General features: G+C 37.1%; 1 protein-coding gene across 5 annotated transcripts in view; it reads right to left on the bottom strand.

Moving 5' to 3' along the window:
• ODF2L (outer dense fiber of sperm tails 2 like) overlaps positions 1 to 11,421 on the bottom strand; it is a 37,011-nt gene extending 25,590 nt beyond the window's left edge. For all 5 annotated transcript variants that reach the window (XM_037060930.1, XM_037060929.1, XM_037060931.1 and 2 more), the window contains exons 1-4: positions 11,194 to 11,421; positions 3,987 to 4,147; positions 1,984 to 2,116; positions 1,213 to 1,341 (exon numbers count right to left, since the gene is read on the bottom strand). In XM_037060930.1, coding sequence (XP_036916825.1) covers positions 1,213 to 1,341; positions 1,984 to 2,116; positions 3,987 to 4,099 — 375 coding nt within the window. In that variant the 5' untranslated portion in view covers positions 4,100 to 4,147; positions 11,194 to 11,421. The remainder of the gene's footprint in view (positions 1 to 1,212; positions 1,342 to 1,983; positions 2,117 to 3,986; positions 4,148 to 11,193) is intronic.
• Positions 11,422 to 13,416: the final 1,995 nt, after the last annotated feature.

Below are 13,416 nucleotides of genomic sequence, written 5' to 3'. Positions count from 1 at the left end.
TAAATAATGCCACAGAAAGTATAAGTCAATGACATAAAAATAGCAAAAATATTGTATTCAGAGAAAGCTCACAGTGCTGTTAGCGAATACGTAAAAAATTATAAACAATCTAATTCTACCAATAAGAATTATTTTTATTCATGGCAAATCAGTAACAATTTATGTAGACACATGAAATGAGAACACAGAAGACTGTGTATTCATTTGAGTGTTACACTCCTGTTTGAGGATGTGGAAAAGCACATACGCAGGTGCATGGAATGCAAAACTGTATTCCCAGGGTCAGAGAGGTCATGGACCTTCAGGAAGCCTATCCAGATGCTCTGTAAGGTCACACAGTGCACCTGCCTGGCATTCGTGTTTTCACTTCTCGGGGTACACACACCTCACAAATGAATGTTCACAGCAGCTTCATTCATAACAGCCAAAAAGGAGAGGCAACCCAAATGGCCATCAGATGAGGAATGGACAAATAAAAGTGGTATACCATACATAAATAAACTGATAGATAAAATATTATTTAGCAATAACGAGGAATGAAGCACTGATACATACTAAGTAAGACATGGGTGAAATTTGAAAACATTGTTAAATGAAAGAAGGCAGTTAGGAACAACCACATATTAAATGACTCCATTTATACTGTATGCCCAGAATCAACAAATCCATAGAGATAGAAGGTACATTAATAGGCTAAGGAGGGGTGGGTGGGGATGGGAGGTGAACTTCTAAAGGGCATGTAGTGATGAAATGCTCTAAAATTGATTGTGGTGACAGCTAGCTACACAATTCTGTGGATATACTAAAAACCACTGAGTCGTACACTTAAATAGGAGAATTGTATGGTATGTGAATTACATCATCACAAAACTGCTACCAAAAAGAGAATACATGGATGTATAAATATAATGTATACAAAAGCTTACATTCTATGAGTATTTTATAATTGGCTGAAATAACAACATTATAACAAATAACTGAAGTTTTCGATATAGATAATAAAAATATCTTTCTATGAAAATACACTGCTCTCATGTAGAACTATTTATGAAACATTAAAAGTAGGGGTTAGTATAATGATTGCCATTTCAAAAAAATTCAAGAATTATTTCCATTTTAAATATACCAATATTTTAACTTCCACAGCTTGAAAAATAATATAGCCTTCAAGTGAGAAATACCGCTATTAAATTAGTGGTTAATATTCCTTACTTGTTGGTATTCTGGCTTTCTGAGAAGATGCTCTAAAGCTTGTTTTACATGTTTAAAGGTATCTAATTCTTTTGTTAATATTTCCTTCTGTTTAAAAATCTTCTTCAGATTAGACAGAGAAAGATCAGCCTGACAAAATACAAAAACCACATACATATTTAACACATAGCATTAACACACTCTAAAATATAATGTTACTTATTATCAAAGAGTATTTCTTCCTAGTGACAAAATCATTCTTTTGTACATAGTAATAGTAAATGCTGCCAAGTTTATTAACAGTACTAGAATCTGTTACATGGTACATTAAAGTACAATGAAATCAAAATAAGAGATTAAACCCTAAAGTATTTCAAGCATTGATTTTAATAAAACTAATAGAATGCAATCTATTTTTTCCCTTATCTCAAACTTCAGTACACTGAAATTTTAGATTTCTATTCCACAAAACATTATGGAAAACAGATATATTTCATCTTTCAGAATATTTTGGTTTTAAATTTACTATTGAGAAAAGTTGACTAAGTCAACTCCATGTAAGTCAAGTACCGAGGTATACAGTTTCTAGCTTGGCCTCTTACCAAGTGCGTGCCTGAAACTATCTCTGAAATAAAGAACTGTGGAATAAAGACCACCGGTAAGCCTGCATTTTTTAATATCCAATACCAGCACGTGCGCATAACTATGTTAAGATATGAAACCTCAGTTAGTGCCATCTGAATATTATGCTAGCTTTTCATTCTACTAAATGTTCACAAGTCAAGTACTCACATTTTCAAAACTAATTTCTTCAACGGTGTCCTTAAATAAGGGTAAAAGTAATTCCACAGAAAAGGCTGCCAACTCGGCTTCCTTAAATGTTGCTTCCAACTCAGTCTTCTCATTTAGGACGCCCCGTTTTACACTAATTAGATATGCAGAAACAAAACTTCAGTTAAATCTGTCAAATAAACCAGTTGTATTTTCATAAATATATATAGCATACCTTTAACTAAATATTACAGTTGTCTATATTGCTCTGCAAAATGTAACAGTAAATTGTCACTGAAAATGTAATGGGTATTTCTATACTACCATATTTTTTCTACATTTACTATACACAGAAAGACAATTTTTTAAATGGTAAGACATATAAAACACAGAGACCACCAACGGCAACGCTTTCACTGTGCCATTTGATAATTACTCAACACCTCTTTTCTAGTTTGTAAAGCAATTTGTGGGAGTGCCTGTCTTTTTTTTCTTCCCTTCCTTCTCCCTTACTCCACACCCAAAAGACTGGTGTTTCTAGGCCTTATTCCCAAACCCTTTGGGGATAAGGGTTAAAAGTTACTGCTCTTCACAAAATATTCCCCCAGAAGAATGAATAAGCTAAAGAAAAGGATAACAAACAATTATATCTCTCCAGAGATCTAAAAATCCTTCATATTTAGCTTTGTAATAATTGTCATTTAGAACAAAACTGATATTTGCCTTCATTATGTCTTACCTAGACACCACTGTGTATTATTCTAAGACACATTTTGGGGGGGGGGGACGCATTTTTACATCCTGAAATCAGGTGCTTCTCACAATCTCCCTCCACAGCTCAAGGGGCAGCCTGAGCTCTCTATCCTGCTCACGCCCCAGGCTTGTAGAACCAGTATCCGATACTCTTCGGAATATCCCAGAGACAGGGGCAGGGCTTGTTTAACCCTAGGGAGGGAGGGTCATGGAGAGAGGCTGCAGGAGCTGGTGAAGGAGGAATGTTTAGCAATATCCCAGAAACAAGACTCCAATATAGGCTTGCTGTATATTGTAATTATGAGCCCAACAGCCAGAGATTTTATTTCAGTTAAAGACGCTCCTAAAAGAATGCCAATCGCCAATATTCTTAATAGCAAGGACAACCGGAGTCAAAAAGTGACTCAGAAGAGTTGGACTTGAGTAGAGAGAGTTTGGAGAATACCTTAACCCATGTATTATATTTTTTACATTTTATTTTTACATAGGCACATATTTGGAATAAAAACCTATGTATAATTAATGAGCTTTTTTAATGTTTATAAATAAAATTCTGAGTCTGTATTTAATTGGTAGCTCTTTTCTTTCTTTATGGAATATATATATAATGGCTCATAAGCATTTGATGGCATCTTAGAGGCGATGGCAAAAAGTAGATTGTGTTCTTAGGCACCACTGGCTTAAAGTGGAGGGCCTGTGAAGAAGCTGGCTGTGAATGACAATTGCCCATTATTAAAAACCACGGGCAGAAAGTCAAGAATGATTATATATGAGCAAATATCTTCATTTTTAACACAGTAAACCAGAAGTTGGTCTATACCATTCATTGTAACAATAATTGTATTGTATTGTCATTTGGGGGAGCAGTAAGTCATATACATAACAAATATATTCCTCATTCTAAAAAAGCAAAACATGGCAGGTATTTCTTAAACAGCAATATACCAAGTGACAGAGAATTGGTACTCGTTAACTATATATCCAATATTCCATAATTTATATCTTCCTTTATCTTAGTTAAAACACTTTATACTTTATAAGTTCTTAATAGGTAAGGTTTTCATTTGTAATTGCTTTCCTTGAGAATCCAAAAAACTAGCCAAATTCTGCTAAATAAGTATCTTGTCATCAAATTAAAGCAATACATTAATTACTAGACTTGAAGGAAATATTCTTGAAAAATGCTGTATTTGATTCAAATAATTTACAATATGGACAAAACACGAAACCCTAAAACCAGAAAATCAGACACCCCCTACTGTCGAGAATACCGGCTGAGACGACTTTCACTGGCATGCTGTGGTGCCTGTTCTCTCTCCGATCTACTTTTAAACCGGGAAAACAGTTCTTCCGAACGACTGCCCCCACTGGCAGGCTCCTCCATAAACCTGGTGGATGAATCACAGGCGGCACAACAACCTCTCCACACAGGCTGAAAGTCAGGAAATATTTTAGTTACTAAATTTATCATTTCATTAGATTCTCTTTTATGTCAATACCCTAGGGTAAAAATTGAAAGATGTATAAACAAGTAATATTTCACAAATTAAAACTCCTAACTGCTACTCATTGTGATGCTAATTCAAAATAGTACCCAAACTGCACAGCACAAACATTGCACAGTGGCCAGTTTCCACACACAGTCTCTAAAAGGCCCACTATTTTCTGTATAATCAAAGAGTACAGAAACCTTTAATAATCTATTTCTTGAAGCATTATAATAATATCTTAATCCAGTCAGACTAGAAAATGGATATTAAAAACATAGGTTCACTACAGTACTCAGTTTCATTAAAACCATACAACAGGAAATGTGTACTATTCATGCCTAGAACAGTAGAAATTTAACATACTTTAAAAAGTATTTGACAATAATAGCTACAAAGGAGATAAGTTATTCCTTTAAAAGTAGACCTTTCAAAATTAAATTTGTTTACTCTCACTTTCCAGGTCAATCCAGGACACTCTTTGGTGACGGTGAACTGAGAGATGGCATTACTTCTAAGTTTTACTCATCTGATTGCTTCCACTCAAACATTGAGGTGTCGTTTTACATGTGAATATTTATCGATTTTTTTAAAGCTTTTCTAGTTTAAGTAATGCATATTTCACCAATCATTAAGGCTGTGTTCTCATAACTCTAGTATATAGTAATGTGCATTCCTGACTTCATTTTATGTTTATACAAAATCAAATGTTATGTTTAAGATTTTCTGCATTTTTTCAGAGATAGTTACCTTTTTGTAATTTATTTCTATATATCTGGGTTATGAAATACACATGTTGAAGAATTTTCATACTTTGGGTAAATATAAAATAATAGGTTGAAAGTTATTCACAATATTTAATTTGTGATTCAAAAACCTTCCAAAGTATCTATAAAAAGATATCTATTTTTGTCTGAAGATTCTATGTATCACAGAGGCAAATATTTAGGATACAGGCCAAAAAAAAGCACGCTCATATTTTGGAAATGCCAGCAACTCATGTCCAAATGAAACAGCTGACTAACCTACAGAAAGTCCAAAATAATCTAACCAAACACTGCATACATGCTACATCTGTTATTAGGGAATAACAATATTGGAGCAATCTACAGTCTAGAAGAATTATAAATATACAGATACATAAATCAAGGAAACCAAACCTAAGGGTAAAGAAGAATATGCTCTGGATAAATCACTGCAATCAAGAAAACTATCATCTACTGATTTGTTCAGTTGCAATAGCTTCCCCACTCAGAGAGGAATTGGTATTTATCTTTCAGCCATCCATTTGTTTAAACATTTGCTTCTCTGCATGTTGGAGTCTCACGAAAGAATGTCTTATATTCGAATCCTCGGTACCCATGAGCCTTGTAAAAGCCTAGTAATAACTGAAGGAGAGAACTTAAGACACAGAGCAGTTAATGAACAGGATGAATAAAGACTGTTCTTACTCATTCACACTTTGATTCATCTTATGGGGGATCATTAAAAGTAAAAAGGTTTCCATCTTTGCAGTAAAATTTCAAAAAACACTGCAAATGGGTAGGGAAGTTCAATTTGTAGGAAATAATTTATGAGATAAGATTTGGTTTGGTAGCAGTATTTTATAGACAGTTTTACTTAGCCGTGCCATCTCCTACAATATTCCGAAAAAACTTATCACAAGATAATATCATACAACCTTTTTCTTCTTCATCACTTATAAAAGTAATTGTGTCTTATCTTAAAGGATAAACAAAGAAAAGTAACAACATGTAAAAATAGACTTTAGAATGACTTTGGTCCAACATTCTAAAAGGTTATCTTCATTACTGATTCCTCAAAATGTGAAATAGAGAACTGTGTAAGTGAAGTCTCAAGTATTTCCAGAGAAATAATCAACAATCAATCCTTACAGTCTAGAAATATTTTCCAGGGCAGAAATCGTTCAGAGGTTCCAAGACACTCCACCACTTTTGTGTTGTGACAATATGATAACCGAAAACATGTGTGCTGAACGACAATGCAGTAATTTTCTTTAGCATAAAAAGTCCTACCTTATAAAATCATTTTAATGGACCAAATGTATTCTTGTATGGAAAAGCAGATGTTTCAAAACAAAGTGTTTTCAATTATGTAGAATATACTGCCAATTGACAAATGTAGAAATAATACTTTTGTACAACTTGCTAGTGGTGAAACAAAGACACGTATTCTGTACACATATTTAATGACCAAATCCCTAAAGATTAGAGATTCTAAAATATTTTTAATGTTTAGAGGATGAAATTTCCTATACAGAGATGACTTTCCCAGTCCCCTACCAAAAGGCATGTACTTAAAGCCTTTTCCAGGAGTGGTCATGGGTTTATGCTGATCCAGCTACACCCACTGAACTATGTTCCATTTTGGCCAACGAACGACGAGCATTGGAGGGATGGCTGCTCAGGGACTGTGATGCTGGCCACGGTCAGAGAAAAGAATGGTCACAGTCCATGACCTTCCTTAGCACCTAGATTGTTTTAAGTAAACTAACCAGCTGCAGGCAAATAGGTATTTAAAATCAATCTCTTTGATGAGAAAAGTGTATTAATCTTGCAAGTTTCAATTATTTGCTGCCAAACATTAATTCTTGGAAAATTAGCTTCCACTGGCTTCAGACAAAAGCATAAATCTTCTACAGAAAAAAAAACCACTATGAAATATTTGGCAAGGAACACAAAACAGATATAAGAATCCTGTTCTTCTCTCTCACTATTCTAGACACTAGTCAAAAGATTACTAGCGAAGTAATTGTATGGCTTTTTACATTCCATAATAAAAAAATGTATAGGAAATTTGAAAATAAGCAAAGAGTAACAACCAACTAAAGGCAGAAAACTGATCTTATGAGTAAAAGCTACTGTAAATGAAAAAAATTTTTCTGATACAGTTTATCTTAGCTGCAGCACTTAATGATGGAGATATGTTCTGAGAAATGCACCATTAGGCAATTTCATCACTATGCAAACATCACAGAATATACTCACAGAAGCCTAGGTGGTACAGTTCACTGCTCCTAGGATACAGGACAAAGAAATTGCCTGTACAGCATGTTACTGCACAAAACTACACAAAATTATATCAAGCACAAGAGAAATGGTGTAATCTAGAAACACAGTAAACAGATGTATGAGGCTGCTGCTGGCATAACACAGTGTACTGTTTTACAGCACTTTTTTATAAGTAGAGAAAGAGTACACTCCAAAATAAAAATAAGCGTGGTACAGTGAATACAGTAACAGAGTCGTTTATTATCATTATATCATTATCAAGTATTATGTACTGCACATAATTATATGTTGTACTTTTATGTGGCTGGTGGCTCAGGAGGTTTGTTTCAACAGCCTCACCACTGATGCGTGAGTGACGTGTTATGCTCTGACACTGGGACGGCTAGGACATCACCCAGTGACAGAAACTTTTCAACTCCATTACAATCCTATGGGACCGACATCACTTATGCAGACCAATGTTGACCTAAATAACTAGCTGAATCCTCTATCCAATGAATGAAGTAATTTAAATATAAAGTGGCTGCAGATTAGATAAAACAGGGAAAAGCTGACAGCAAGAATGACTGATTTGTAAACACTGGATTCGTACTTCATGCCCCAGTCTCTCTTCCTTCCCAAAGTATTTCCCTGACCACTCCCGACCACCAAGTATCCTAAACGTCTAATAGTATTTTCAGAATCATATAGTTTAGAATTTAATTGCTCCATAGTGCTCATATTTTTGTTGTCTTTTAACTTGCCACTAAGTCTGTAGGAACAAATATCACACCCATCATCCTCGACCCTCAAAAATGACCTAACACAGTGAAGGGTGTAGTTTAGGTTCCAATATGTTTGGTGATGAAATAATTCGTTATGCAAACTGAGACATTTTTGAAAAGAAAGGGGCCTCATATAAAGCCCAATTATCTAGAAGAAGATTGGCCCGAAGTTGTTCAGAACATTGCCTAATCCCAAGTAAAGTAAGCATCCTTTATCAGATAAACTTAAGGCATTTCCCATCTCTTCAACATGAGGACAATTGTCCTTTATTAATGGAGCACTGGCTGATCTTATACACATCATCTCACAAAAATCCTTACCAGGCTGCTATTAATATTAATATTCAAAAGGTACAGATGAAAAAACAAGTTTTAGAAAAGTTAAATAGCTTGCCCAAGATTTTAAGTAAGGAAGTGGTAGAACTCAGTTGTGAACCAAAAGCCGTAAGATACTAAAATATAAATAAGTATAATAATCTACACAGCAGAAAATAACACACAAACTCACCTTAATCCAATCAGGTTTCAACCACACTATTATAAGTTCAGTTTATATTTAAAAATAAAAATTGTTCTGTACAAGTAAATAATGAGTAAGACTGAACTCTTTGAAGGCAGAGACCACAAGTCTAAAGAGAATCCAGGCAGCGAGGGGACCACTAAACTCCAGTGGGCTAAAGGCTGTGACAGGGAACTCATGAGGTGCCATGAGACCATGAGAGTGTACAGGATGATACCTAACACCAACTGGCAGGATCCTGGAAGACTTCCTGGAAAAGGTGGAACCTCGGTCAAGTCCTGCAGAACAACTTTAAGCTTGGCCAAACAGAAGAGCAAAAGGCATTCCAGGTAAAAGGTAAGGTACCAGGAAGAGCAAGGACCATGAGGGAACTCACATTGCAAAGATGAGACTGGACAGGCGAAAATAGTACCTGTATGCCAAACACAAGAGCTCACATTTTTTCCTACAGGTTAAGACAAACCATTAAACAATTTTAAGCCGGGGAATGACAGGTTAGAAGTGCATCTTTAAAGACAAATCAAGTGGTATTTCGGGGAATGGACTAGTCATATGAAAGGCAGGAAAGCAGAAGCAATGAAACTAGTTATTAGGGTCTCAAAGAGATGAAATGTCAACATTCTTTCCTATAAATATTTTGAAGAAATCAAAGTGTTGTTTCCACTGCTGATAAAAAAAAAACATGAAGAACATTGAAAGAATCAGAATTAGAATGCCAGACTGGCAAGAGATCAGTACAGAAAGAAGTGATCAAATGTAACACCTCATTTACCCATGACCATCTGAATCAATTGCTCCACATACAAGTTCCAGAAAATGATAGCTTATCCCTTTAAGTACCAAAATTAACTTAGACCAGATTGAAGAAAATCTTTTAAAAGTATTATTTTTTCCCTTTCAAACGCAGCCCAGGTAGACCGAATATAAGTAAAATCATTCCTTGATGACCCACATGCAGCATATTAAATGGAAAGAATATTGAGCAAGACTCATCAGCTTTTGGTTCTTATGAGCCACCTGACATGGGCAACCCTTAGCCACAGTGGGCCTTGGTTTACAAAATGAGACTAACCTTTACCAGCCAAAGCTGTGGTGGGGTTCAAACAAAATGAGAAGCATGGACAGGCAAGGGTTTTTTGTTTGTTTTGGGGCCTCTTTGGTTCACTGTGTTGGGGTTGCTTTCCCATCATGCCTTTCTTTTAAAATTTTGTCACCCTTTTAAAAAATAATCATCCTGATTCAACTGCCATTCCTGACATTATTTGCAGGCCTGAATTATCTGTATAGAACCAACTTTTTAGAACAATTTTTGAGACCTATTCTTTGCAGAATTATTACAAATCATCTTCAATGTAGTTATAAATTGACTACTATTGAAAATACCACTAAAGTACTACTAAACCAGAATCCAGGGAAAACCATTACTAACTACCAAAAGAATTGTGCCCAGTAGGTGGATGTTATGCAAATTTCATTGCTATACCCAGCTTCCTGGCACTCATTCACTTGTACAGACCAAGCACAATGATTAATAGTAATATAAACAGCTATCTTCTCATTTTGGGGGGCGTTCAGGATGCAAAAATAATACTATTAATACACACAATTGCAAAAAAGAGAGGAAAAGGAGAAGCAAAAAATAAACACCTGTTAAAGAATCACAAACACGGCATTTTTATTTTAAGCAGAAGGCAATCAAACTAATTTTAAAAGTAAGTAGGCTTCTTGCGGTTTGTTCCTTTAACCGTAACTAACCCGGCGATGCTTAGGACTACTCCAGTTACCTCATTCATTCAAAACCACCTGAAACCTTACTATGCTTGAGGTTACAAGGAAAATGTCTCCTCAGCAGACTTTATTCTCAACACCAGCCACCAATGTGGTTTCTCTGTAAACAAGCAGCACCTTTTACTAACCACGGACACTCAAAACCTGACACTGATTTACTTAATCTCTTTTATTACAACCACTCCAAAGTGGCTATTATTGTCCTCATTTTACAGAAGAGGAAACTGAAGCAAGGACTGTTAAATTCAAGGACTGTTAAATGACCAAGGCCACACACCTGAAAGGACTTCCTATAGGCTGGAACCTAGGATCCTGGAGAATGAATTATTTCCTGAGGCTTTCAGAAGTGTTCTTCACTAATGGAGCCCAAGGGCCCGCTACGGTCTGCTATATTATCTAGTGGGCGCTTAAAGGCCAGCCGAACGAGTAAAACCAGTATTCCGTAGAGAAATACTGTCAAGCCCGGCCGGCACGGTAAGGACTTCGTTCAGAAGCCCACCCAGGCTAATACCCGCTCTGACGTCCCAGGGACAACAATCCTTCCTAGCAGTATCTGAGCCTTGCAGCCTTTTTCCTAGCCCAGGCAACCAGTCTCGGGGGAGTGGAGGATGTGGGCACAAAGGGGGCGGGATGTGGTCGCGCCCAGGATAAACTCGAGCGTCTTTCATTTCCGGGACCCACCACTGCCACCGCACCCAGGCCCCAAAGGCTGCCCGCGATAACGCCCCAGCGGTTTCCTAAACCCAAACTTCCCTCTCCCCAAAATGCTCCTCTACGTCAGCACGTCGCCGTGACGTTGGTACGTCGCCGCTCCGCAAAGAGCGGGCTTCGAAGGGGCGGAAAATGCCAGTGTTCCGCGAACGTTAGGGAAGCCTCGGCAAACGTACCTGTGATCTCCAGCCCTGGGTCAGCTAGGAGGGAGCGAGACGCCAGGGGCAGTGCAGTGGATGGAAGCTAGAAAGGAAGGCGAGGGACCTGAGGCGAAAACAGGCGAATTCCTAGAAATGCATGCGGTGGAAGAGTGCCCGCTTAGGTGCAATGGGACCAAAGCGAATCTAGTAACCAGCAAGTAGCTTCTCTGGCAACCGCCGCCCCGCCCCTTCCGTCTGGCACAGCTGGTGTAGCCAATTGGCTAGGCTCGGAAAACCGGTGTCGGGAGGTGTTGCTATTGGTGGAGTAAGGGGCGGGGCCTGGGCTTGACTATCTCCGGTTGCCGCTCTATTTAAACTTTTTCCCCATGCCTTTTGTTTTGCAGAACAAATTGTAGTTACCAAAAGCCTTATCTGAGCTCAATCAAAAGTGGAAATAAGACTGATAGATTGCAAATGTTCTGACACTTGGCCTGGAAGTGCCTGCTTTTGCCTTCAAAACATTTTTAAATTTATTGGTGAGGGAAAGAAACATTGATTTGTTGTTCCACTTATTCATGCGTTCATTGGTTCATTCTTGTATGTTCCATGACTAAGAGTCAAACCCGCAATACCCAGTATCAGGATAACTGTTCTAACCTGCCACCTGGCCAGGGCTGCTTTTGTCTTTTAAAGGGGAGAGTTTAAAAAAGCCAAGGCAACCACTACTGGATTCACTACTCATTTTAAATGTATGAAATTGTTAGCTGGAATCCTTCCCTCTGTCTGTACTTTTCTCTGGTTAACTGAAAGAGCCCGAGGGTTATCTCCCACATACCTTTCAGGTCTCATTTCTTTGTATTTGTGGTAGAACCAGCTGGTATGGTTTATGATCTCCACAGCAAGTGAGGCCAGATTTTATTTGGGAAAGTATAAAACTTGATCCATCACCTCAAAGTCAGTGTTAAGGATTGTACACCATCATATTCACAGATAAAAAACTATCAACTGAGCAATATAACTATGGTAATACCTAATTAGTTTTACTAAAAAATATTTTCCATTGATGTTTTCAGCAATGCTTTTTCTTCCACCAGTGTGATTGGTCAAAAGTTAATGAGAAAAGTTCATACATAATAAACACAATTGTTTCATATATGCAAATAATAAAAAGCACTAGGGACTGGAGATTTAAACATCTACTCTCTCATTAATGGATCATGACCTCTGGCAAGTCAACTTTTTTTTTCCCACAAAAGGGAAAAGAAAAAAAAAAGAAGAGAGTGGAAGTTGGGGAAAGATACATAATTCCATGGGTTTTTCCAACATTAACCTAGGATTCTAGCTAACCTTGCTAAATTGTCATAATTAGCAAAAATAATTGTAAAAATAAATTAGATAGATCTTATGAATATTTATTTTAAATAGGTATTAGATGTAACCACCTTTATAAGATATTCAAGAGGAGACATTCAAGAGGAAACATTCACAAAATCTCAAAATGATTACATAAGGTTATCAAATTGACTATTCTAACTGAATTGTCCAGGTAAAGTAAACATGGGACCCCTCATCTAAATCTAGTCTGTTCCTGAAATCTGGTTGCATAGTCAATTTTTAGGAAGCTCTCTCATTCTATTGTTGTTTAAATGGAAAATAATTCATTCTAGCCCATCCAAATCCCCCAATCAAGAGACCTAGCAGGTTCTTCCTTCCTCACTCGGAATCCAGGTACCACATAAGAAATCCAGTCATCCTGCTGTGGAGCAAAACGCACCTGGATCCCAGCTGTTAAAGTCACTCCTCTGAAGTGCCAGACATGTTAGCCATTAACTTTCCACATACAGCCACGTTTCCTTCCAGCGCAGCCATGTGAGTGACCCTAGCCAACCCCATGACCCAAAGGGATGAAAACAAAAACAACTTCCATTTTGAAGGGATAAATTAATATGGCCACACGATTGAACCAAGAAAATTCAGAGGTAGCAGAAACCCAAATTTTCATAGGGTTTATCTCCCACTACCTCAACTGCATATGTTCTTTACCATGTATTTTGGGTTCCTTTTAACACACTTGGTGGTATGAAACAACAAATTTTATTCATGATTCTGTGGGTCACGAATTCAAGCAGGGTTCCGCTGGGTGGGTTTCCCCCCCTCCCTGTGGCAATAGCTGGGATCTCCTATCAAGATGCAACCAGATTGCTGCTGGGGCTGGAGGACCAGGAGATACCACTGCCATTTCCTTATATTTTAAATTCA

The sequence above is a fragment of the Sturnira hondurensis genome, unplaced genomic scaffold (assembly GCF_014824575.4).
Source record: "Sturnira hondurensis isolate 20B ecotype Veracruz unplaced genomic scaffold, ASM1482457v3 Scaffold0013063, whole genome shotgun sequence".
In the NCBI taxonomy this organism is placed as follows: domain Eukaryota; kingdom Metazoa; phylum Chordata; class Mammalia; order Chiroptera; family Phyllostomidae; genus Sturnira; species Sturnira hondurensis.
The sequence above is the reverse complement of the archived record's forward strand: the minus strand, read 5'-3'. Positions and strand labels throughout refer to the sequence as shown.